Raw genomic sequence first — 23,347 nt, 5'->3', positions numbered from 1 at the left:
GAGGGGACGCGAGCGGGAGGCTGCGCCAGCGGCGCCCGCCCGGGGCCCGCCGCACTCTGCACTCGACCGCCCGGGCTGCGGGGACGGGACGGGTGTGGGCGCGGGCTCTGCGGGCCGGGAGGCGAGTCCGGGCCAGAGCCCGAGCCGCGGCGGGAGGCCAGAGGGCTGTGAGCGGAGATGGCGGCGGCGGCGGGGGCGGCGGCGGCGGAGGAAGGGATGGAGCCACGGGCGCTGCAGTACGAGCAGACCCTGGTAAGTGAAGCCAGCAGATCCCTGAGGAGTGTGCTCCCGGACCGCTGCTCCTGGTTACCCGTGGAAGCGCGAGGACGGGACGGGGGCGGGGGGTGGGGGGCTACCCTAACCCCGCCCCAGCCCTCTGAGCTGGGGAAACTGAGGCTCGAGGGCCTGAGAGCCTGGAGTGCTAAATGGTGGAACGCTGCATGCAGGTTTCTGGCTGAGGCTGGGGGCCTGCAGACGACAGGGACTTCAGGTGCCTGTTCCAGGTGTCCTTCCCTTTACTCCCCCCACCAACGTTTTCTTTGCTCCTCCCCACTGGCACTTGGGTCCAAGTCTCAGCACCCTACTACCCCTTCCCAGCACCACTCACATGCTTGAACTTTATCTCTCTGCACTGTATCTCCACCATCTGAGACATTCCTTCTGTCTCCACTATGTGCATGGCACTGCTAGGAAGATGATCAGACCCAAACCCAGCCCTGGCCCTTACCCCTGGGAGCTGGCAATCCAGCACTGGCAGGAACCCCTCAGTGGATTCTCTGGAAAAATGTGGCCTGCCACCCTGGGGCACAGGAGCCTTACGGGAGTATGGGTCAAGCAAGAGTTGGGACCTTTGCTCATCTGACTCTGGGTGTCCGGCCCCACCCCCACCCCCACCCCCACCCCAGGGCTGTCCCTCAGTGTCATTAGAAGCAGGGGTTCTGGGGATCTGCGCTGACTCACAGCCACCACTGCAACTTAGTGTTTGAGAAACCTTTTGCCTCTGCTTGTGTCACAGGGGTGGGGGACCCAAACTCTAGGGAAGGGAGTGGGCGTTGTAACTTTTTTATCAGCGTGGGCCGGAATTTGCCCAGGAAGGAGGCAAGGAAGGAACTTCTCCAGGAGAAGGGGGCCTGGGCTGTATCTGAGGCTAGGAGGTGCCCAGTTACAAGAAAGAGTGACTGGATGAAACATGATGACAGGGAGAGGTGGCAAAGGTGAGGGTGGAGCGAGGGTAGAGGGGTAAGCCTCTGCACAGAGTGGGATGTGTCTGTCAATCTGCGTGGGACACTGGTCTAGCAAGCCAGGCACCAGCTACCTCTCCATCTCCTTCGCCCGGTCTCTATCTCTGGAATGAGTTCTCAGGGTCAAGCTCTCTCCCTGGCACTCTGCTCCAGCCTCTCTCTCTTGTCCTTCCGATCCCTTTGTCTTTCTCTCACTCACTCACCTCCCCCTCCTGCGCTGTCTGCCTCTTTATACTCTACTCTCTCTCTTTTCCTCCTCCCTTCTTCCCCTCTGGTTTCCTTCTCTCTCTTCTCTGCCCTTTCCCCTGGACTCTCTTTTCCCCCTCTTTCTCCTCCCGCTGGTTCCCTCTCGTCCCTTTCCTGCGCTCGCACGCGCTCTCTCTCTCTCTCTCCCTCTCTCTCTCTCTTTCCCTCCCTCCACCCCCCCCCAGCCCCAACAGGAGCCCTTTGTGTCCCGAAGCTCTGCGGGTGGCAGCCGGAATCTACTCCTCCCTGCCCCCCAACACACACCCAGCTTGGCAGGTCTAGCCACTGCTCAGCCACTATCCGATCCCATCACCCCAGCATTCACGGTCACACTCCAGCCATCAGCTTCTGCTATCCCCCAACCCACCACTGGTCTCAGGGCAGCTCCAGAATGGGGCTGAGGCCACTAAGTACTCTCTCCCCATCCAGAGAGGCTTTCCACTCCCAGCTGGGCTGGCAGGCTGGTGAGGGGTGGGTGTGGAGAATGGGGACAAGGGGATTAGGGTGGGTGGGGGGGTGCAGCTGAGTTGGTTCCAGGCCAGAGGCCCAGCAGGAACGTGATAAGGATTGGGGCCCCGCCTGTTCCTAGGCCCAAGGCAGCTGCCCCCGGTTCCATGAGGCCCTTATTGTTACCCACATGCCCTTGACCATCCCCTATTCTCTGACCTTCCCTCCTCCCACTTGCAGACTGCCGTAGGACTTTCCATCTTTTCCTCCTCTGGGGCCTTCCCTCCCACTCCTCCTCAGTGCTCCGCGCCTCCCCAGGCGTGTGAGAAGGGGACCGATTATTCTGCCACCCCCAGAGCTGTGTCCCTGTACCATGGCTGTCCCCATCCCTCCAGCCAGGACAGCCCCCACGATCTGCAGTGTGCATTGTTCCCACACGCCAAGCCCAAGTGGGAAGCGTGGGTTCAAGAAGGGGTATATGATGTGGGGACTGGGAGAAGGGGAGTTGAGGCCCCAGGAACCCTCCCTGCATCCCCACTCGGCCCATGTCTGCTGACTCCCATCTTCCCTGTTGCTCAGATGTATGGCCGGTATACTCAGGACCTTGGGGCCTTTGCCAAAGAGGAAGCTGCTCGGATCCGTCTGGGAGGGCCTGAGCCCTGGAGGGGTCCACCTTCCCCTCGGGCTGCCCCAGAGCTTCTGGAATACGGACAGAGCCATTGCACCCGATGCCGTAGTGAGACCTGGGTTGGGGCAGGGGACTTGGCTGTGCTGTGCTGAGGGGGTCCGAGACCATTAGAGCTGCCTGGGGGTGGGGGGGGGGACAGGGGTAGGAGCACTTCGGTGCCAGCCTCCCCTTCTTCCCTTCCCTGCTCCCAGTCTGTACTGTACACTGCCATAAGTTCCTAGTGTCCAGGGTTGGTGAAGACTGGATCTTCCTGGTCCTGCTGGGGCTCCTCATGGCACTGGTCAGCTGGGCCATGGACTATGCCATCGCTGCCTGCCTGCAGGGTGAGGACAAGGGCTGGTGGGGAAGGGCTAGGGAGAACCAACCTGCCTCCTCTATGCCACACTTGTCCATTGACTACTTCCCCCGGCCAGCCTGACTGCCCCATCTTCAGGCATAATCACCGCCACTCCCATAGGCCACAACTTGTTGCCACGCCTGTCCAACTGACCCTCTTACCTATAGTGATCTTTGTCTCCATGCATGCCCTCTAGCCCCCGCCCTACCCCTTGTGCCTGTGCTCTATGTGATATTCCCCGGGACACCTTGTCACACCAGTATGTCCAGTGGCCAGGCGGGGACTGGGTGTGCGCTTCGGAGCTCCAATGGCACATCCTCTCCCCACAGCTCAACAGTGGATGTCCCGGGGCTTGAACACTAACCTCTTACTCCAGTATCTGGCCTGGGTCACCTACCCCGTCGTCCTCATCACTTTCTCTGCCGGATTCACACAGATCCTGGCTCCTCAGGCTGTCGGTACAATAGAAGAGAAAGAGAGGGCAGAGATGGGACATCCTGAAACCGGCACATCAAATGACTCTCCTGGGATTGTGCCTTTCCAGGGTCCGGCATCCCCGAGATGAAGACCATCTTGCGGGGAGTGGTGCTCAAGGAATACCTCACCCTCAAGACCTTCGTAGCTAAGGTTATCGGGCTGACCTGTGCCCTCGGCAGTGGGATGCCCCTTGGCAAAGAAGTAAGTGCAGGTTGGGGAATAAAGGAGACCATCAAGTGGAGGAAGAAGCCAGGCCAAGGTCAGGGTGTGCCCCTTCCCCACTCACCACCTGCCCCCACCTCCCAGGGCCCTTTTGTGCATATCGCAAGCATGTGTGCTGCTCTTCTCAGCAAGTTCCTCTCCCTGTTCGGGGGCATCTATGAGGTAAGGGGGACCTTGGGAGAAGGCCGGGGGGGGGGGGGGGGAGATGGGCTGCTGAGCCCACACTGACGTCAACTCCCCTTTTCACCGCTCTCGCCAGAACGAATCCCGGAACACAGAGATGCTGGCCGCCGCCTGTGCCGTGGGAGTGGGCTGCTGCTTTGCGGCACCCATTGGAGGTGGGCAGTCAGGTCAGCCCCAGCCCTGCCCTTGGGTCTGAGACGATAGGCCAGGCCCCGGCCTCAAGGGGCGCCCTCCTTGTCCACACCCCGCCCCCGCAGGTGTGCTCTTCAGCATCGAGGTCACCTCTACCTTCTTCGCTGTGCGGAACTACTGGCGGGGCTTCTTTGCCGCCACCTTCAGCGCCTTCATCTTCCGGGTCCTGGCAGTCTGGAACCGTGATGAAGGTGGGGGGACCTGGGGCCTGAGAGGAGCCCTGAAATGGCTGAGGTGGGGATCTCCGAGGCTACAGCCACCTCCCTCTGCTACTCTGCTTCCCTTCAGAGACCATTACGGCTCTCTTCAAAACCCGGTTCCGGCTTGACTTCCCCTTCGACCTCCAGGAGCTGCCGGCCTTTGCCGTCATTGGGTGAGGAGCTGAGGGAGCTGAGGTGGGTCAGAGAGGAGGAGGTGAGAGAAGGGAGACCTCCTTTCACCCAGGTGCTTGTTCCCTCTCCAGTATTGCAAGTGGCTTCGGGGGAGCGCTCTTTGTCTACCTGAACCGGAAGATTGTCCAGGTCATGAGGAAGCAGAAGACCATCAACCGTTTCCTCATGAAGAAGTGAGTTGATTCTGGGGCACTTTGGGTTGTGTGAGGGTCATGGCCTGGGGGCAGGGGGGTGACAGGTGAGATGGCAGATAGTGGCCGAGTCAAAAATAGGCACTCAGTGGTGTTTTCCAGACTGATTGAACATTTTGACTTTTATTTGAATTACCTGAAAATTGGCACTTTTGGATTTTTAGTCAGTGGCAGAGGGCATTTTAGATCAAAGGCTAAGGCTTCCTGTAGGCCCTTGGCCTGGCCCAGATAGCAGTGCTCCCTGGAGAATGTTTGAGTCTTAGCTCTTCCCTCATGGAACACAGCTCTCTCAGTTGTGACCCTGAGGACTGGGAGTGGGGAGGCCTGAGACATGACTTCTGTTGGGACTGACGTCCTTCAGGGAAGGGGCAACCAACTGAACCTGCTCCCTTTGGCACCTTCGGTCAACTTCATGAGTGACCCCGGCTTCCCCCAACACCGACCTTCACTCTTTTTTTTTTTTTAACCTCTTTATTGGAGTATATGCTGTGTGACCTTCCCTGTTAAGTCACCTCAGAGAAACAGAGGCAGAAGAAACTTGAGCGTAAGGGGAGGCGTCACGGCTTAGAGGTGTCCAAAGAGGGCTGGGGGAATGAATGTTCCACTGGTGCTACCCACTTAGGGAGTCAGGAGCCAACAGAAAGACATTTGGGTTCATTATAACCCTGGATGGCCATCACCCTCAGAGACACCGCATCATGAACGGCAAAGGGGGCCTTCTTTCAGAACTGTGTGCTTTTCTGTAAGAGCCAAGGCCCTGCTGTGACCTCAGCCCTGAGGTATGTGAGGGCACCCAAGCCTATCACCAGCCTGTAGTAAGTATTTGATGCTATGAAATCTACATCTCTAGACGCCTGCTCTTCCCGGCTCTGGTGACCCTGCTCATCTCTACTCTGACCTTCCCCCCTGGCTTTGGACAGTTCATGGCCGGACAGGTAACCCCAGGCAGAACAGGAACTTGTACTTTCTCTTGGGATGCATCCCTTCTAAAGCCAACAGTCCCTGCTCTCCTGTGGGCCCCTTCCCTTCATCCTGTTTGTCCCCCAGCCTGAGGCACCCTGTTCACCTACAGCTCTCACAGAAAGAGACACTGGTCACCCTGTTTGACAACCGGACGTGGGTCCGCCAGGGCCTGATGGAGGAGCTTGAGCCACCCGGAACCTCACAGGCCTGGAACCCACCACGTGCCAATGTCTTCCTCACCCTGGTCATCTTCATTCTCATGAAGGTGGGGCTCCTTACATATGTATAGCCAACGTAAACTTTCTAGGTGTGGGGCACTGTTCTAAGCGCTTTCCGAATGTTAACTCCTTTAAGCCTCACAACAATGCTGTGAGAAAGGTACTATTCGTACCCCTGTTTTAAAGATGGGAAGTCGAGGCACAAAGAGGTTAAGTAACTGGCCCAAAGTCACACAGCTAGATGGCAGGGTGAGGATTTGAACCCAAGCCACCTGGTTCCTGAGTCCTCCTTTCCTTCACCTCTGGGGGATTCCAAGATAGCTGGGAAGTTTGTGCCTGACTGATAAGCAAGGTAGGCTTCTGGGGTGGAGCTGGGAGCTGCCTGGGGCCTGGAGGCGCCTCTACCTGTTTGAACGACCTCCTGCCTGCAGTTCTGGATGTCTGCACTGGCCACCACCATCCCAGTGCCCTGCGGGGCCTTCATGCCTGTCTTTGTCATTGGTGAGTCCTCAGCTGCGGTTCTCCCAGCTTGCACCCTCTGGCCGCCCCCTGGCCGCCCCCTGTCTGCCTGGGAGTGGGTTTGGGTCCAGCCCCCGCCCCCGCCGCCACCCCCACAGGGCAGTCCCCTGCACTGAATGACCCACCAGCCCCCTCCCCTACCCTCTGACCCTCTCTCTTCCTAGTGTCCCTGCCCACCCCCTCCACTACCTGTTTCAATTCCCACCCCCCTCCCTGAAGGAGCAGCATTTGGGCGTCTGGTGGGCGAAAGCATGGCTGCCTGGTTCCCAGACGGGATTCACACAGACGGCAGCACTTACCGGATCGTGCCAGGAGGCTATGCAGTGGTGGGTGAGTGCAGCAGGTCCCCTTCTGTCTCCGAAAACCCCTGGCTGAGCCACAGGGCCAGAGGCTCTGGCGCCCCCTGCTGGCAGAAACCAGGCTTCTCTCGGCGGCAGAAGCCCACTCCCCAGGATTGTACTGGGCAGCCCAGAGGGTCCCTACAGGACTGGGGGGTGGGGTCGTCTGGGGCCTGGGCACCCTGAGGAGACTGAGGGTGGCTGTCCCCAGGGGCGGCTGCGCTGGCAGGAGCAGTGACACACACAGTGTCCACGGCCGTGATCGTGTTCGAGCTCACAGGCCAGATCGCCCACATCCTGCCTGTTATGATCGCCGTCATCCTGGCCAACGCGGTTGCCCAGAGCCTACAGCCCTCGCTCTACGACAGCATCATCCGAATCAAGAAACTGCCCTATCTGCCTGAGCTGGGCTGGGGCCGCCACCAGTATGGAGGGCTGGGTGACGAGGGGGGAGCGGTTGAGGGGCAGAAGCCACCCTAGGACTCCCTCCCACCCACCTTCAGCAAGGTCTTCAGCCAGTGAGGCTGGGAGACCAGCCACCCTGCTCCCTCCTGGCCAGAGCTGCCCTTGTCCACTCCCTGGGGGAGCTGTGGCTGACCCACCCCATCAGAACGAAGGCAGTAGGTACACCTCGGCCCTTAGCCCTTGTCCCCATAGCCTCTGGGGCCTTCCTCACGGCCCTGGGCTAGTAGTGCTCCGGGCTCCCCTCCCCATGCTGACGGCAAACCACGTGCCTCTCTCTGCCCTCAGGCAGTACCGGGTGCGAGTGGAGGACATCATGGTGCGGGATGTTCCCCACGTGGCCCTCAGCTGCACCTTCCGGGACCTGCGGTTGGCACTGCACAGGACCAAGGGCCGCGTGCTGGCCCTAGTAGAGTCCCCTGGTGAGACCAGGAGAGGGCCCAGGTGCTAGGGTCATCTGCCCGGGTCGCTGCTCAGGAAGGGGGCGGGGCAGGAGCTCAGGACTGGTCTCCTTGGTTCCGAAGGCAGTAGGCTAGCAAACCCAGCCAGGGTTTCCCTCGGGAGTGTGGTCTGTGTCCAAGGCCCCACACTGGGTGTGAGAGAAGGTCAGGGGGGTAGGAGGGCCTCACCCCCAGCTCCTGAGTCCTCCCACCTGCTCTATCCAGAGTCCATGATCCTCCTGGGCTCCATCGAGTGCTCACAGGTGGTGGCATTGCTGGGGGCTCAGCTGAGCCCAGCCCGCCGGCGGCAGTACATGCAGGAGCGTCGAGCTGCCCGGACCTCTTCCCCCTCCGATCAGGAGAGTCCCCCCAGCCCTGAGACCTCCCTCCTCTTCCAGGTGAGGGGAAAAGCCCCATGGCAGGGGCACCCAGACTTCCTAAATGTCATTGTGTAGACTGCTTGGGAGGGCGACTTAGAGGTGGTCCGAGGCCATGGGCTCCCCAACCCCCTCCTGCCTGTGCAGGTGAACACAGAAGACTCGGGCTTCCCTGCAGCACGGGGGGAGACTCACAAGCCCCTGAAGCCTGCTCTCAAGAGGGGGCCCAGCAACACCATGAACCTCAAGGAGAGTCCCACAGGTGAGCCCATCTGCTAGCACAACGGAGCCAGAGACCAGCCCCGGAGACGCACTAGGGTCCCTGCCCAGCCTTTTTACTGGAGCACATCCCAGCTAAGAGGCTGCCCAGGTGGGCCAGGAGTAGAACCAGGACGCCTCTCCCCTTGCCCTCCTCACCTCTCCTGGTCCTCTCCAGCAAGGATGACATTGCCCTCAGGGCCTTGTGTTTGGGAACACAGGGAACATGGAGCAGGCAGGCATCGCCCTCAGAAGCCTCTTCTGTGGCAGTCCGCCCCCTGAGCCTGCTTCAGAGGTGAGTGGTTCGAGCCTCTCCATCTGGCTCTTTCTCTCCAGCTCTCTCTCTGACGCTGAGACCACCTGTCCGTTAACCCTGCAGTGCCTGCCTCCACTCTCCCTGCCCTTCTGCCCTCCTGGATATCAGCTGTCCCTGCATCGTGCCCTTCCTCCCAGCCCCACCACTGTCCCTCACCTCCCTCCTCCCTATAACATCAACTCCTCTTCTCTCTGGTTTGGCGCTAACAAAGTTGGAGAAGTCGGAAAAATGTGACAAACGCAAGCCGAAGCGGGTCCGAATTTCCTTGGCGGTAAGTGCTCCCTTTCTTCCTGCAGCTCAGGAGCACTAGACAGGGAGGGCCGGGTTCTAGGCAGGGTAAGCTTCCCCTGAGCTGGTGAGATACACCACCTCCCCCAAGCCCCTAGCTGCCAACCTTCCTTCCTCTCTCCTAGAGTGACTCAGACCTGGAAGGCGAGATGACCCCTGAGGAGGTAAGGTGTGACTGGACTCTGAACTCTTCTTCCTGAGTGTGTTCAGTCATCATGTTGGCTGCTGTCCCCATGGGAGGGACCATGGGGTAGGAAAAAGGGCAGGCCAACTTTCAAGGAGGTGAGAGCAGCTGTTGGCACTTTCTCCCTAACCCTGCTAGTCTTGTCCCCTCAGATTCTAGAGTGGGAGGAGCAGCAACTAGATGAACCTGTCAACTTCAGCGACTGCAAAATTGACCCTGCCCCCTTCCAGCTGGTGGAGCGGACCTCTTTGCACAAGGTAGGGCCAGAGGCCCGGGGCCGCCTGGGCTCTCAGGAGCACAGGGTGGGGAGCTAAGTCCTCCCACAAGTTTGGACTCAAGCCATGGGGAAAAAAGAGACAGCAGAGAGTGGGCTCTGTGCTGAGATGTTTTTCAAACACATTGCTTCAAACGATGGGAGGCCAGGAGCAGGGCCCCTTAGCCTCTTCCTGCCTATGGTGAAGCCAAGCATCATTTTTCTTCTGCTCAGCCTTGCCCCCAGGGAACTCTGGACCAAAGCGGCAACAAAGACAGGGCTGGAGCTGGGTGGAAGCCAGAAGGCCTCTGACCCTCTAGAGTCAGAGCTAGGCAGGAGGCTGCCAGCGCCTGACAAGGCTGATACACCCACGCTGAAAAAAATGGGTGAGAAATAGGCAGGATAAGAAAATCTAATAAACAAGCGAACAAACATCCAAGTAGGATTGGGGACACTGCAGAGAAGAGATAAACAAAGATGAGAAGTGCCTAGTGGGGGGCTTGGAATGTCAGACCCCAGAAAGTCTGACTCAGTGTAGGCCAAAGGAAAACTGGTAGAGACAGGAAGATAGCTCAGCAGAAGGGCACAATGGCCTGCATAAATGCAGAGAAAACTGGACTGCAGACAGGTTGGCGGTGGGTGAGGCTGACGCTAACAGAGGGCGGGGGCTCTCTTTGCAGGACTGCCTCGGATACCCCCAGAATGGTGCAGCCGGCATCACTGGGCACCTTCAGGCCTCTAAGCGAAGGCAGGGAGTACAGGCACACCCAGCAGGCTGCTTGGGCAAAAACCAGGGGGGTTTAGCTAAACTGTTGAGAGATTTAACGTGCAAGCCTCTGAGCACATTAGACGGGGGGAAGGGGAGGAATTTTCCCAAGGTCTGCAGCTTGGGCAGCTAGCTTAGACACAAACTGTGCCCAAGAGCCAGCCTAGTGCAGACAAGCAGGGCAGGAAAAACGGGGGACAAAAACAAAAAAGCAAAAGGTAATAAAGGAACGTATAAGCCTTTGGGTAAAGACCTCGGATCAAAATGAGTGGGGAACTGCAGTGCAATTGCAAGAAAAAAAGAAGATAGGCCTGTGAATAATATATTTGGCTTTTATTTAAAGCCTTTCTTCCTAAGACTTCTAAAGCGTTTCCATCACCTTACTTAATCCTCAGACATCACACGATGATGATGATAATGCTGACGTGTTTTTTTTAGTGCCTGCTACATGCCAGGCAGTGGGCTAAGCTCTTCACATGTTTAATTTAATCCTCACAACCACCCTGTAAGATGGGTATTGTGATATTCTAGTTTTTCTATTCTAGTTTTTATGAGGACATTGAGATTCAGAGAGGTTAAGCACGTTGCCCAAGGTCACACAGCTAGTAAGTAGCAGAACTAGGCCTGGAATCCAAGGTGGTCTGACCCAAAAGCCTGTGGATTTAACCATTTTAATACACAGGGAAGCTGAGGCAGTGAGGAGGTTACTTGTCCGAGTCAATATAGCAGAGTCAGGCCCAGAGGCCAGATTTCCTGGCCCCAATCCCAGGATTCTTTTGGAAGGCAAAACTGACCCTCTCCCTGTCAATTCACTGTTTCCAAGCCCAAGAAGTATGGGCCCGCCAATGGGCTCCCTGGTGTCTAATTAAATGAAAATGAAAAAGAACAAAGTAGGCGTTTGTTGCAAACTTAAAAATCAGAGGAAGACAGGCTTCCCTGGTGGCGCAGTGGTTGAGAGTCCGCCTGCTGATGCAGGGGACACGGGTTCGTGCCCCGGTCCGGGAAGATCCCACATGCCGCGGAGTGGCTAGGCCCATGAGCCATGGCCGCTGGGCCTGCGCGTCCGGAGCCTGTGCTCCGCAACGGGAGAGGCCACAACAGTGAGAGGCCCACGTACCGCAAAAAAAAAAAAAAAAAAAAAAAAATCAGAGGAAGAAGTGAAGCCTTTGAGGAACCAACTAACAAAAGTACAAAGAACTGAAAGTGATAAGAACATACAAGATGAGAATTCAAAATGTCCTTGTAGGCCTGAGGAGTCAGTAAGTAGTAGCCCAGTGAAGTCCAGGAAAGGAACATGCAGAGGGAAGAGGAATACACTGGAGACTATTTAGGAACCTGTGCAACTGGACGTCCCCGTACCATCAGAGTGCCTCATTCATTCAGGGCCGCCTGCAGAGCAGCAGTGGGTGGAGGGGGGAAGCTAGAGTGCCAGTGGGCTGAACCCGAAACCTTGTCACATTTCTTAGCCTCTGTGCCTCACTTTCTTTCTCTGTGAAATGGGATCGTTGTGCCAACATAGGTTTTTCTGAGGATTAAAGTTGATAACATGTGAAGCACTTAGAACAGTGCCCAGCACATAGCAAGTATTCGATATATGTTAGGAATTACTGCTACTACTTATACTGAGAGGTGAACAACAGGAGACTTTAAAAGATGGTATCGTGAGGGAAGGGCTGAAGTGTGGAAGAAATGGATGTTCTCAGAAAAGGATGAGTGATTATCTGAGGCTGGAAGCTGGGGTGCCTGGCAGCACCTGAGGCTGGAAAGACAGGCTGAGGCGAGTTTGGGAAGGGTCTTAATGGGCCATTCTGGGGAGTCTGGGGTCTAACTCAAGTTTGAGAAAGCTCTTAGGATGGCAGAGCCAAGTTGGAGGGAAGGGAGGCAGAAAGCAGAACCCATTAGGATGTTGCAGCCCTGTCTGGTGAGGATGGTGAGGAGGTTGGGGGGAATGACGAGGATGTTCAGAAAGTCAATCAGTAAGGCTTAGTGGGACAAGTGGTTTGCAAATCTAAAAAGCATATATAGTCTTCCAGAAGCTCACTCTGATTAGGATGGTGGAGAACAGAAAATCAATGGGAACCATTTAATAGGATCCTTGGGAGAAGCTGAGAGGGATTATTAAATGATAAGAAGGCAAGGCTAAGGGATTATTGAAACAGGAAATATAACGATATGTTTCCCTCTGAAGTCTTATGAAGAAATTAAAGATAACTTGTAGCACATAGGATTCAAGTTAGATATGAGGAGGAACTTGCTAACCACATGACAGTTACGACGTAGGCATGGAAGGAGCACAGAAAAGTGTATTCTAAAACTGAACTTCTGTCTATCTCCTTTTATAATGACTGTCATGTCTTAGATGGAGAATTTAGCACTGTATAATAAAACATTTTTAAAGTGTTAAGATGATAACAGTGAATTCTGAGTGAGTGGTACTCAGAAAGCTGGGTTATTAATGCCCATTTTGATTCAAATATTAAGCCAAAAGGCTTACAAGTAAACTCAAAACAGTGCGATAAATGATGGGCCAAAAATTCCAGGAACTGCTGAGTCAGTAGAGTGTTTTTCAAGACATCTGGCCCAAGAAAATCCACTTAGAGCACAAGGGGAACTGCCTGACAATTTCTGAACCCTTGGTGATTACATTCGAAAGCCTGCGGGGAGGGCCCGAAGCAAGAAAAACGTGGGGGGATGGGTGTGACTGTTGTCCCCCTGGACCCGGGATGCTACTTGGGCCCCAGAAAAGACAAACTGAGAGATGTAGAGTGCTGCAGGCCAAGATTGGAGGGGTACCAAAACTGGCCAGCCAACTGAGAGCCAATGGGAAGCGTGTATCAGCCGCAGAGGTGAGTTAGAGGCAGAGGATTCAGGGCCAATACCCCTAAGGGGGAGTGGGGTGCATGTGGAACTTCGGTCCATGACTAATTAGACAGCTGCATGGGATGACGGGCTGTGCTTCCTCCTTCTATAATGTGATGAAAAGTGAGCTCGGGCTGCAAGGCCACTTCTTCCTGATGACCTTGAGCGAGTCACTTCAGCTCTGACCCTCATGTTGCCTCTCCTGTAGAATGGGTATCATACTTACTTCTCAGGACACTACTGAAATTAAATGTTAATGTAGGAAAGACCTAGCCCGGTGCCTGGCCAATCATCTGATGTCGTATTTCAACAGTTGTTCTCTCCTCTGTCCTCCTTTCTAACGTGGAACAAAGAAGCCTTCCTCTGTCCCTTGCTCCATCAATGTAAGCAACATAAAGATTCCCACTATCAAGTTTCTGAGGCCTGGTTACAGAAACATTCTATTGTTCTTTTTCCTCCAGTGGTTCTGTCCCCTTCCTCACCATCCATCCTCACCCCTTCTACTGCCCCCCACCACCTTGTTCTGGGTTCCTCTGGCCTATAATCTAGAGCTGTCCCCTCACACATCAAGTCCAATGTGTTTTCTCCCCACCCCGCAGACTCACACCATCTTCTCACTGCTGGGAGTGGACCATGCTTACGTCACCAGTATTGGCAGACTCATTGGAATTGTCACCCTAAAGGAGGTGAGATGATAGTGACCACTTCCACTTGCAAAAAGGCTCAGAGGCTTATGTCCAGCTACCTGGGGAAGTGCTGGGGAGGAGTCTGAGCAGGGAGCTCCGAGTCCATACCTCTGATCGTCTCACCTTTCCAGCTCCGGAAGGCTATCGAGGGCTCTGTCACAGCACAGGGTGTGAAAGTCCGGCCGCCCCTTGCCAGCTTCCGAGACAGTGCCACCAGCAGCAGTGACACAGAGACCACCGAGGTGCATGCACTCTGGGGGCCCCGCTCCCGCCACGGCCTCCCCCGGGAGGGCAGTCCTTCTGACAGCGACGACAAGTGCCAGTGATCCCCTCAAGGGGTGGCCTGGGATGGCAGTGGCCATGGCTGTCGGCCCAGATCCTGCAGCTCTCCTGTTCCTTCTGCCTTGGGAAAACAGGAGCTCCAGCCCCACTTCCAGACCTGGGGTGCTAGCTTCTCCTGGCTCATCCTACCTGAAATCTGACCCAGTGCCCACCTGCAGCAAGTGTTCCAAGGGCAGGAAGGTCGGCACTGCCCTGACAGGGTGGGGGTGGGTTCACTTGACCCCTGCTCCCCCTTTGAGGGAAGGGGTAGAACTAATATGGGTTTATACTGGAACCTCCCGTGACCAGATGTATATAGAGATTTACAAAGATTTTTATATTAATTTAATAAAACAAATTCTTAAATAGAACAAAATAAACACCTAATGAGCCACTTCTCTGTAGAATGCCTGTGCCCACCGGCTCTTGTTCTTACCTTGGGCCCTCTCACCTGCCAAAGCCTGCAAGGCTCCAGATTCAGCAGCCACCCACCCCCTGACAGCCATAAAACTCCAGAGCCTGCTGTCCGTGGAATGCAGGGTCTGCAGAGGCCACCACCACCGCTTGCTCATCAACACCCTGGTTGGGGCGCAGTCCCCCAGTAAGGTGGCTTTGGCCTTTTGTTCAGCCAAGAAAGGCACTACCCTCTTTCCTCCCCAAGGAGAGACACTCCCTCATGACTGTCACTCGTTGGCACCATTCCTGCTGACAGCTGCCCGGCCACCTGTGTGGCCCCCTCGTGGCCCGCTCTGGAAGAACATCCAAATCACGGCTCCGTGGCAACCTGAGCCATCCCTTCTTCCAGCTCCACCCTAAAGAGAACTCTCGAGTGAATGGGGCAGCCCCCGGGCTGAGAGCCACCAGGAGAGTCCTACAAGTAGCTGGGAAAGGGCCCAGACCCCGCCAGGGGGGCCAGGGAAAGGGCCGACAGTACAGGCTTTCATCATTCCAGTGCCTCCCAGAGAAGATCCGACTGAAAGAACAGACCAAGACCCCTCTTTAGGAAAAAGAAGATTTAGAGATGATGGACAGGTGAAGCACAGCACGAGCCCAGCTGGGCGAGGGGACCTTGGGGGGACAGCTCAATCCAGAGGCTCCAGGAGGGTCAGAGCCGGCCCCCCACCCCGGGCGGGGGCAATTCTGTCAAGCACTACACATGGACTCGGAGGTGAGGAGAGAAGCAGAGGAGAGGCAGGGGGCGGGGGCGGGGAGGCAGGGCTCCCTCCCGCTCCACCCCCCGCAGCCCAGTCACAGCTGTCCCCGTAGGGGTTCACATCACCCGAGGGGGAAATGTGCACGTGGTGGTTTTGATTTAAGAACATGAACATCACTGTCTGCCACAGCTGTAGCCATGCCCCAGGGGCCCCGGGCAACCCCCGGCAAACCCCAGGAGTGGGGGCAGGACATGCGCCCCCAGCCTGGCCCCTGCCTCCTCTGAACACTTTCATGCAAACACACAATGGAGGAGTGAGTGCTCCCAGGAGCCCTCCAGGCTTTGGAGCTCTGCTGGAAGCCTCGCCCGTGCTTGGGCACAGAGGCTCTGCCCCCAGCAGCGGCCAGGGGACACATGCCACCACCGGGCATGATTTGGGTCACTGTTCCTCTGGCTCCACCTCATCCTCGTCTAAGGACACCACCCCAGAAGAAGCTACGTCAGAGGCTTGCCGCTGCCGTTCCCAGCTGCTCGCTGGCGGCAGGCAGAGCGGCTGGCAGTCCTTGCAGGGGGCTGGCTCCTCCTCAGCGGGAGAAAGGCAGGACTCTGTGAGGGGCGAGTTGTAGAGCGAGTCCTGGGCCTCCAATGGGCCCAGGCTGCGGAAGGCACTTTCCCGGCTGTGGGGCAGTTTGGCGAGGAGCAGCTCGTCGCCCAGCAGCTGGGAAGCCAGGCGGGCCGGGGAGCCCAACAGCCCGTCCTCCAGGCTGCACAGACTAGAGCACAGGGTCTCTGGGGACACGGTCTGCGAGCAGTCGCTCTCGGGTTCCACGGAGCCCTGGCGCATAGGCCGGGAGAATCGGTGGCCGGTGAAGAGGTCCTGCAGGTGGGGCCCCAGGGGCAGCTGCCCAGCCATGTCTGCAGGGGGAGAGAAAGAAGACAGCCCTGCTAGCCCCACTTCAATTGGCTGACCTGGAATGGAAGCCGCAACCTCTCAGCTCCACCCTCACAGGAGCTGAGTAACCTGGAGCAAGTCACTTAACCTCTCAGTGCCTCGATTCCCTTAATGGTGAATTGGGAGTTATAAATTTACAGGGTTCTTGAGAGAACAACAGACTCTGGTACACCGTCTAAAACCAAATATACAGGGATACCATACATGGTGCAGGTTGTCCACTGCACGAGGGGAGCCTGTCCAAGGCAGTGAGTGAGGGCTGAAGTTCAGCCCTCACTCTACCCACCAAGCAACATGCCCTAGCATGGGTCTGTGCCCACCAGATAAAGACATGCCTTTTTCTAATTTGCACAAAGATTCCACATAGGCTAGTAGTGGCCTTGGATAAATGTTAGTTATTATCATTATACCAGGAGTCAAAGCAGGCCTGGAACTCAATTAAGCAAAAACGCTTGTGGTCCAGGCATCCAAATCAGTCCCCTCTAGACCACAGCAGCAGTCTCCAATCTGCTCTAATGTATTGCCCACCTTGGAGAACTTGTTAATTAGCTGGAGGGGTCGGGGTGGGTGGAGGCAATCTTCAAAGGCAAAGAGGTGTAGTGGGGGAAGGTGGCCTGTGAGGTTTGAGCCCAGAAGCTACAGAGAAAGTCAGCCATGTGGTTCAGAGAATGGAAGATGAAAGGAGGGCCTCTGCACAGCTGCACAGCCCCCCACAGGGTCCCCTCTGCACGCCCTGGCCCGGAGAAAGGTCCACAGGCAGGCCTTGGCTGGAAGGCAAGGATGCTGAGCTGGAGCCAGCGGCCCTGTGGGCAGCCCAGGCCCAGCAAGCCTTCCTGTTTGCCTGGGGCCCCAGCCCTGTGAGGAGCTGTGCTGCTGCACTGCAGCTCCTCTGCGCTGCCACAGCCAGCCAGAAGCGGACCCTCTCAGAGAGCAGCTGCTGAGAACGTATCAGTGAGGTCTCTGGGCCTTTTTTTTTTTTTCAGGACTGCAAAGCCCAACTGCACAGACAAGCAGAGAAGGCTCAGCACCTGTGGAAGAGGAACCACTCCATTTCCAACTGCTGACTGCCCATCCACAAGCGTAGATAGCCTGCCTACCCCTTGAAGGTCAAGGACTGCCTGGACAGAGTCTGTCCCTCTCCTCTCCCCTTCCACAGCTGGAGGACATTCTGGATCTCCCCTTCCAAAACCAAGGCCAAGCTCTGAATCGCAAGGCCTATCAGGCAGTTCCAGCCCAGCTGGCAGCACTAGCAATGGGATGTCCCCTCACCTGAGTCAGTTCCCCCAGCAAAGTCCTCATCATAGGACTCATCGGTGGAGTCCTCCCCATCCACTGATGACCACGCCCGGAGCTTGGCTTCTGCAATGGCGAATTGCTCGGCCACTCCTGAGAGGAAGGACACAGAATTCGTTTAGCAGAGAGGATGAACTAAGACTAGGGCTCAGCTTGGACACAGGAGAGGGTAGACACAGGGGTGTAGAAAGACTCCAACCCCCACATCAGGCCCAAGGAGAGGCACGCGAGCATCCCTACGATAAACCCACCTGCTGCAAAGCGAGCCTCTTGTTCACCCTCACTGAGGTCTGAGTAGGAGGAAAAGGCTGATTCTAGGGCAGCGGGCGAGTCACTTGGCTTGCTCCAGCCCTTCCACTCAATGAGGTGAGCCACTCGGCCCTGGGCCATGGCAGTGGGCTTGGTCACGTGGTCCTTCACTACCTGGGAAATACCTGAAGGTGGGGCAGAGTGAGGAAAGCTGGTAAGGGGAAAGACCAGGGAGCACCTGGGAGGGAAGTGGTAGGGTCCACATGTGCCCTTGGATGGGAGGAGGGGGCTGGGATTCATCTGAGAAAGAGAGGAAAAGGGAGATCCCAGCAAGAGCTCACAGGATACAGGCCCCAAGGTCATGTGCAAAAGGGCAAAGAAAGGACCAAATGGCCAGAGGCACGGGAGGGGGTGCATACCATGCAGGGAGGATCTGGCCAGCGCAGCGATCTCCTGGATAGTTAGGGCTCTTCGGGACTTGGGCAGCATCGCGACTGTGTCTCCAACATTCACCTTGGGCGACAGCATCAGAGGGTGAGTGCCCCTCTGACAGCAGTGTCCCCAGATGCCCATGCTCCACCCAAGGCATCAAGCGGATGTGGGCGCCAAGAAGAGATGCCAGAGCATCTCAGGTGTCCCAGTGGCTGCTGGGATATGTAAGAGGGTAAGAAGCCAGGATCAGCAAACTGTGTCCTCCCAGGGAGCAACAGAGACTCCGGCAGGCCCAAAGAAGCAGAACTGCAGCTAACCCTCCACCGTCCCAGCTTGCAGAGGGGAGGGAAGCAGGTTGGCAAGTAAAGGGAGTGGGGCCTTTGAGAAGAGCAAAGAGGAGGGGACAAGGGTATGGGAAGAGGGACTTCCCTTCAGGTCCTCTCCCCCTCGCCCCTCTCCTCCTCTCAGTCTTCTGACCCCCATTCTAGCTGTTTCTAGAGCCTACAGCATGACCAAAACCAAGCCCAACACCTTCTCCCCATATCTGGCCCTGCTTCCAGACTTCCTGACTTTGCATCACCCCACCATTCGCCCATTCAGCCTGGCTCCAAACCTCAGCTCTCCCCTAAGCCTTGCTTACCCATATCTGTTGTTAAAGACCTAATGATTCCATCGCCAAACTGTCTCTTATACTACCCTCAACCTTTCCACTCCCACTGCCACTGCCCTTCCTCAAGGGCAAGCCCTCAGTGCCCCTTGCCCAGATTAGCACAAGTGGTGGTACCCCAAGTTCCGACTCATGCTGAGACTTGGAACACACTGTTTTCTCAGCCCAGAATGTTGTGTATGTAAGTGTTCCCCCACCCCTTCCCATGACTGTCTGGCTCTTTCTCATCTTTGGCGTCTTGGCTGAAATATTACTCTCTCAGAGAGCCTTCCTGGCCACCCTACCAGTAGTCCATCTTCCCTCTGTAGTCTGTAACAAGTCACCATCCTCAATCAACGTGTGTGTCATTATGGTCTATTTCCTGTGTTTCCTTATTTCTTGTTGATCTTTAGCTCTTTGAGGAATTTGGTCTCTCTTGGTCACTGCTGCACCCTTGTGTTTAACACAGCGCCTGGTACACAGTAATCTCTCAAAATACATAGGCTGAATGAATGAGGCAAAGTATAAATGTAAACAAATAATTTTCCTGGAGTGCAACTGGTCACAATATGTCCCTATTTAAAACCTTTCCTGGACTCCTCCAAGGCCCAGTGAAGCGCAAGCTTCACAGTCAGGCACTGAAGGAACCCACTCCGTGAGGCCCCGGCCTCCTTCCAGGCCTGTTTGGAATCCACCACTGATCTCTGCCCAGTAAAAGTCCACTTCCCCGTCTTCCCTCTAGGCAAAGGAACGCAGCTTTCCCCTGGGCGAAGAATGCCATCCTTGCCTGACAAAATGCTCCCTACCATTTAAGGCCTGACCCTCAAATGCCACCTCCCATTATGTTTTCAGTCCAGTTTCTCTCTCTGTCCTCTTGGATGCCTGCAGCCCCACCTCAGCGATGCCCTTGCATCTCTCCTGAGGGATCTTGGGATGGCAAAGCCTGAGTCTGATTCACCTGGGTTCCTACCTCCACCCTACCCCTGGCTCAGCGCTCCTTCGCAGCCCGGGGAAACGTTTCCCTCAATGAATGAATGAAGTCAGAGGCACACGCCCCCTCCTCGGCATTGCCTAGCTCTCCTCCGTTACGTTCCCACCCCTCAGAAGAGGGACTCCACCTGCCCCTTGACCTCAGGCCCACCCTGTCCCTCCCCTTCAGTACCTGGCTGACAGGGCCCCCAGGGTGGTGCCGGCAGCTTCTGGCCAGGCCTGGGGGGAGGAGCACCTGGTGGGTGTTTCCTGGCTCGCCCCCCTCTCACCCATCACTCCCCCCAGCCACCGCCATCCTTGCCTGCGCTCGCGCAGCTGCGGCCCAGGCCCAGAGAAAAGGTGTATGTCTCCCTGGCAACCCATCACCATGCAACAGGGTCTCCAGGGATACGGCCCGGGATGCGCTGACGTCAGGGCCCAAGGCGCAAGCAAGCCCGCCCGCTGGCACAGCGCCAAGCAGAGCAGACCGGCATGGGGGCGGCCTTGGGGCCCCGCCGGCCGGATAGCGCCTCCGCTCGCTCGCAGGAAAAGGGAGCCAGGCTGGCGAAGCGGGGGTGGGGCACACCCTCCCCACTACCAACACCAGGGGCCCAGCACCTCTGGCAAGTCCTGGCTGTCCACTGAGGAAGGGCGGGAGGACCGGCTCCAGCCTCGGAGGGTCCGAGCAGATCCCAAGGAAGATAGAGAGAGGCCCCGAGGAAGTTCGATCCACTCCACAGCCCACGCCGGATCCGAGGCCACTGAGGGGTGGAGGGAAGGCTTTTCAGCGGGGCTCCCACTTCTGCCAAGATCCCCATTTTCATCCGGGGTTGCCGTTCCATTTCTCCATACCACCTCCCCCACCTCCCAGAATATAAGCATCCACTGGAGCGCTCCGCAAGTCTGAAAGCCCCCATCCCACAGCCCTGAACTTCAGGCCTCCAGGGCCCTTTTGTGGCAGCCACTACCCACCATCCTCCTCAAGATATATCGTGCCATCAAAGCCCTAGGTATGAAACCTAGACTTTGATAAATTCGGAATCTTCTCAGGTTTCTCAGCCTACCCATTCCTCTTGGAAAGCACACCACAGTCTTCCACCACCATCACCACCACCACCAACAACAACAACTTGGACCCTTTACAGGCTTGCTCTGGTTCCTTCCTCTCGCCAGCCACAGCTTGTGCGCAGCCCTTTACTCTTCTTTTCTGACAAACCCGTGATTTTTTCTGACTTTCGCCCCAGTCCCCTAAGGCTTTTTCCTAATGCCCTGTTTGGCCCCAACTTGGTTGCTCCTATTTCAGCCTGGTTCCCAAAATCTAAGCCAGAGTAATTTTCCTCTTGCCACATAAGCATCCTACTCCTCAGCTTCCCATCACCTCCCAAATCACATCTGCGTCCCTGATCTCACCTCTGCGACTTGTCTGACAAGTCCATCGTCCTCCAGGCCCTTCACGCTGCCACAGAAACATTTTGCCCAGCACAGAAATCATAGGCATGCTGGCTGTGTTGATGCAGAGAACCAAAAGCCCAGAACTGCTCCAGGCTCAGCTCCCAGTTCTATTCCTATTTTGGCTCCGGATGCTGAGCCAGTCCCCTCCCCACTTGGAACCTGTGCCTAGTCACATAAGGAGAACACTTCTGCCTCATGGCTTTGAGGAGGTGGGAGTGCCAGGGCCCAGCTGAGCTCTCTGGAGCTCAGGGAGATGAGGCTCATCCCCTAGACAGTGCCAACAGGCAATGTACATAACAACTGACCTTTAGCTGGAGCAGCCGTCTCTGTCCCTGAGCCTCAGCCAGCTGGTGGTCCCCAGAAATGCTACCAACCAGAAGGAAGACACAAGGTTACAGGCCATCCCTGGCCGCCAGCTGGTACCTAATCAGGGCTCTTGAGGCTAGTCATGAGGTCAGCCAAACTCTCCTGACTAAAGGAGGGATGACTTCCTGAACTCTAAGCCTTAGCAGGGCCAGAGGAATCAGAGCAGCCTGCTGCTTCTCAGCTTCAAAAGTCGTGAGATTAATTTAGGACTACAAATCCCAGAATTCCTCATGGGAACCCAAGTAAAGTACAAATCTCAGCTAGAGTCTTAGTTCCAAAGAATCTCAAGTACCACACATACTAAGGCCCGTGTGACTGACCACCTGCCCTGAAAGCCCAGGACCCATTCCAAACCCAGCCCTCAATGTCACAAGCTCCTGCCTGGCCTAAGGCGTGGAGAAATACATTACACTGGAGTTAAGTAGGCTGGCCCACCTCAGACACTAGAACTAAGGCCAGGCCCCAGTGTGCGCCACCATCTGTGGGAACCAAGGCCCAAGCAGGGATCAGCAGTTGTGGGAAGGATGCCTTGATAGCCTTGGGAGACTTGGGCTCCTGTTTCCCTCCACAGGGTAGGGTGATTTTTGTTTCCGTTGGAAGTGGGGTAAGGGAACTAAAACAGTTTTAAGAGGTGAGAGGTGATCAGGTGCTCATAGGTGCCCCCAAATGGGGCCGCGGTCCACTTCATCAACCTGCAGACTCTAAAGCGGGTAATAAGTTTAGTCAAAAACTCCGTGGTAGGGAGCATGGCCAGCGTTTCCAGACTACCTCCTGAAGGGGGTTGGGACACAGCTCGGAGAGGCAGGTTCCCAGCACAGGGCCACTCCCAGGACAGTGAGAGGAGAGATGTAGGCAGAGGGGGGTGATCGTGAGTGGGCGTGCAAGGCCAGTCGCCACGGGCTGGAGAGGGTTGACCAGCCCCTCTCTAGGCTGTGCGCCTCCTGCCACCCTCAGCGGTGGGGAGGCAGGTGGAAAGACCACGAGTCCACCCCGCAAAGCCCAGAGGCAGGCAGCAGGCCTTTAGGAGCGAGCCCGAGTCGGTTTAGCCCCCTCCCGGCTCGGCCCGCTCCCTCCTCTTGCCGGGCCCGCCTCCCCAGTGCAGGCTCCTCCCTCTCCCAACACCAGCCCCCTCCTCAAGGCCCCCACCCCCCCCGCGGCCCGCGCACCGGGCAGCCGCAGCCAGACTCCCCAACACCGGCCCGGCCTCCGCCTCTTACCCTGACCCGCCGGGCTCCGAGAGCCGATACAGCCCATGGCCGGGCACCCAGGCACGCTAGCCCGCGCTCGGGGCCCGGGCCATCGCCTTGCAGAGGGTCGGGCCGCGGCCGCCACCGGGGAGGGGAGAGCCCGTGAGAGGGGAGGGGGTGGGAGCCGCGCGTCCGCCAACGCTCCCGGGAGAGGGAACCGGGCTGGTGACGTAAGCGCGGGGGCGTACCCACCCCCGCGTCACCACCCAATGCGGGCGGGGCGAAGCGGACGTCACAGCTACACAGAGGGGGTCTGGGGCCGAGTCCGGCGAGAAAAGCTCGTCCTCTGCTCCCAGACCTGACTGCGGAGTGACCTGAAGGCAGGAGGGGTGGGAACCGAAGGGACGGGGCACGGACGAAGACTCACTGGGGCCGTGCTACCGGTCATACTGCATGGGGACAGAAAACCTCATTGTGTCCAGGGTTCTCTTTTCAAGATGAGACCTTGAAGCCATAGGTTTCAGCTATAGACGGCCTGAAACCCAGGGCCTTCACACACAGGAGTCTGCATCACATTCTGGTAGGAGCCGAGACAGGCGTGTGTTCTACGAAGTACCCCACAGCTGTGTCCCCCTTCTCCCCTCCTAATCAACAGTGAGCCTTACCATGTCCACTTTGAGGGCCAACCCTCCAGAAGAGAGACTCCCTAGCCCTCCCAACCATGGACAGGGGAAGAGGCAAGAGGGGTGCCAAGTTACAGGGAACATGCTACAGTGCCAGCTCT

At 56.9% G+C, this 23,347-nt stretch overlaps 2 protein-coding genes across 8 annotated transcripts; one reads left to right on the top strand and one right to left on the bottom strand.

The window, feature by feature from the left end:
- Positions 1-42: 42 nt before the first annotated feature.
- CLCN2 (chloride voltage-gated channel 2) lies at positions 43-14,252 on the top strand. 5 transcript variants are annotated; one of them, XM_060099233.1, is made up of 24 exons: positions 43-252; positions 2,514-2,670; positions 2,814-2,945; positions 3,289-3,417; positions 3,504-3,637; positions 3,743-3,820; positions 3,918-3,996; positions 4,099-4,224; positions 4,322-4,406; positions 4,497-4,598; positions 5,467-5,551; positions 5,689-5,844; positions 6,229-6,298; positions 6,536-6,646; positions 6,866-7,079; positions 7,405-7,538; positions 7,782-7,954; positions 8,081-8,195; positions 8,413-8,486; positions 8,719-8,778; positions 8,921-8,959; positions 9,132-9,236; positions 13,457-13,543; positions 13,675-14,252. In XM_060099233.1, exons 1-24 carry the CDS (start codon positions 178-180, stop codon positions 13,867-13,869), a joined length of 2,715 nt encoding a protein of 904 aa, XP_059955216.1. In that variant the 5' UTR covers positions 43-177; the 3' UTR covers positions 13,870-14,252. The 5 variants fall into 5 exon arrangements, with proteins under 5 accessions (XP_059955216.1, XP_059955219.1, XP_059955217.1 ...); XM_060099236.1 differs by lacking the exon at positions 3,289-3,417; XM_060099234.1 differs by lacking the exon at positions 8,719-8,778.
- Positions 14,253-14,862: 610 nt separating this feature from the next.
- On the bottom strand, positions 14,863-23,089 carry FAM131A (family with sequence similarity 131 member A). 3 transcript variants are annotated; one of them, XM_060099240.1, is made up of 7 exons: positions 22,594-23,089; positions 21,316-21,376; positions 20,177-20,319; positions 17,931-18,024; positions 17,514-17,696; positions 17,239-17,355; positions 14,863-15,932 (listed from the first exon to the last, which is right to left on the bottom strand). In XM_060099240.1, exons 4-7 carry the CDS (start codon positions 17,998-18,000, stop codon positions 15,457-15,459), a joined length of 846 nt encoding a protein of 281 aa, XP_059955223.1. In that variant the 5' UTR covers positions 18,001-18,024; positions 20,177-20,319; positions 21,316-21,376; positions 22,594-23,089; the 3' UTR covers positions 14,863-15,456. The 3 variants fall into 3 exon arrangements, with proteins under 3 accessions (XP_059955223.1, XP_059955222.1, XP_059955224.1); XM_060099239.1 differs by lacking the exon at positions 21,316-21,376; XM_060099241.1 differs by lacking the exons at positions 20,177-20,319; positions 21,316-21,376 and having other exon boundaries at positions 22,594-22,924.
- Between the last annotated feature and the right edge of the window lie 258 nt (positions 23,090-23,347).

The sequence above is a fragment of the Mesoplodon densirostris genome, chromosome 5 (assembly GCF_025265405.1).
Source record: "Mesoplodon densirostris isolate mMesDen1 chromosome 5, mMesDen1 primary haplotype, whole genome shotgun sequence".
Taxonomy (NCBI): domain Eukaryota; kingdom Metazoa; phylum Chordata; class Mammalia; order Artiodactyla; family Ziphiidae; genus Mesoplodon; species Mesoplodon densirostris.
Note: the sequence above shows the minus strand (reverse complement) of the source record. Positions and strands in the feature narration are given on the sequence as shown.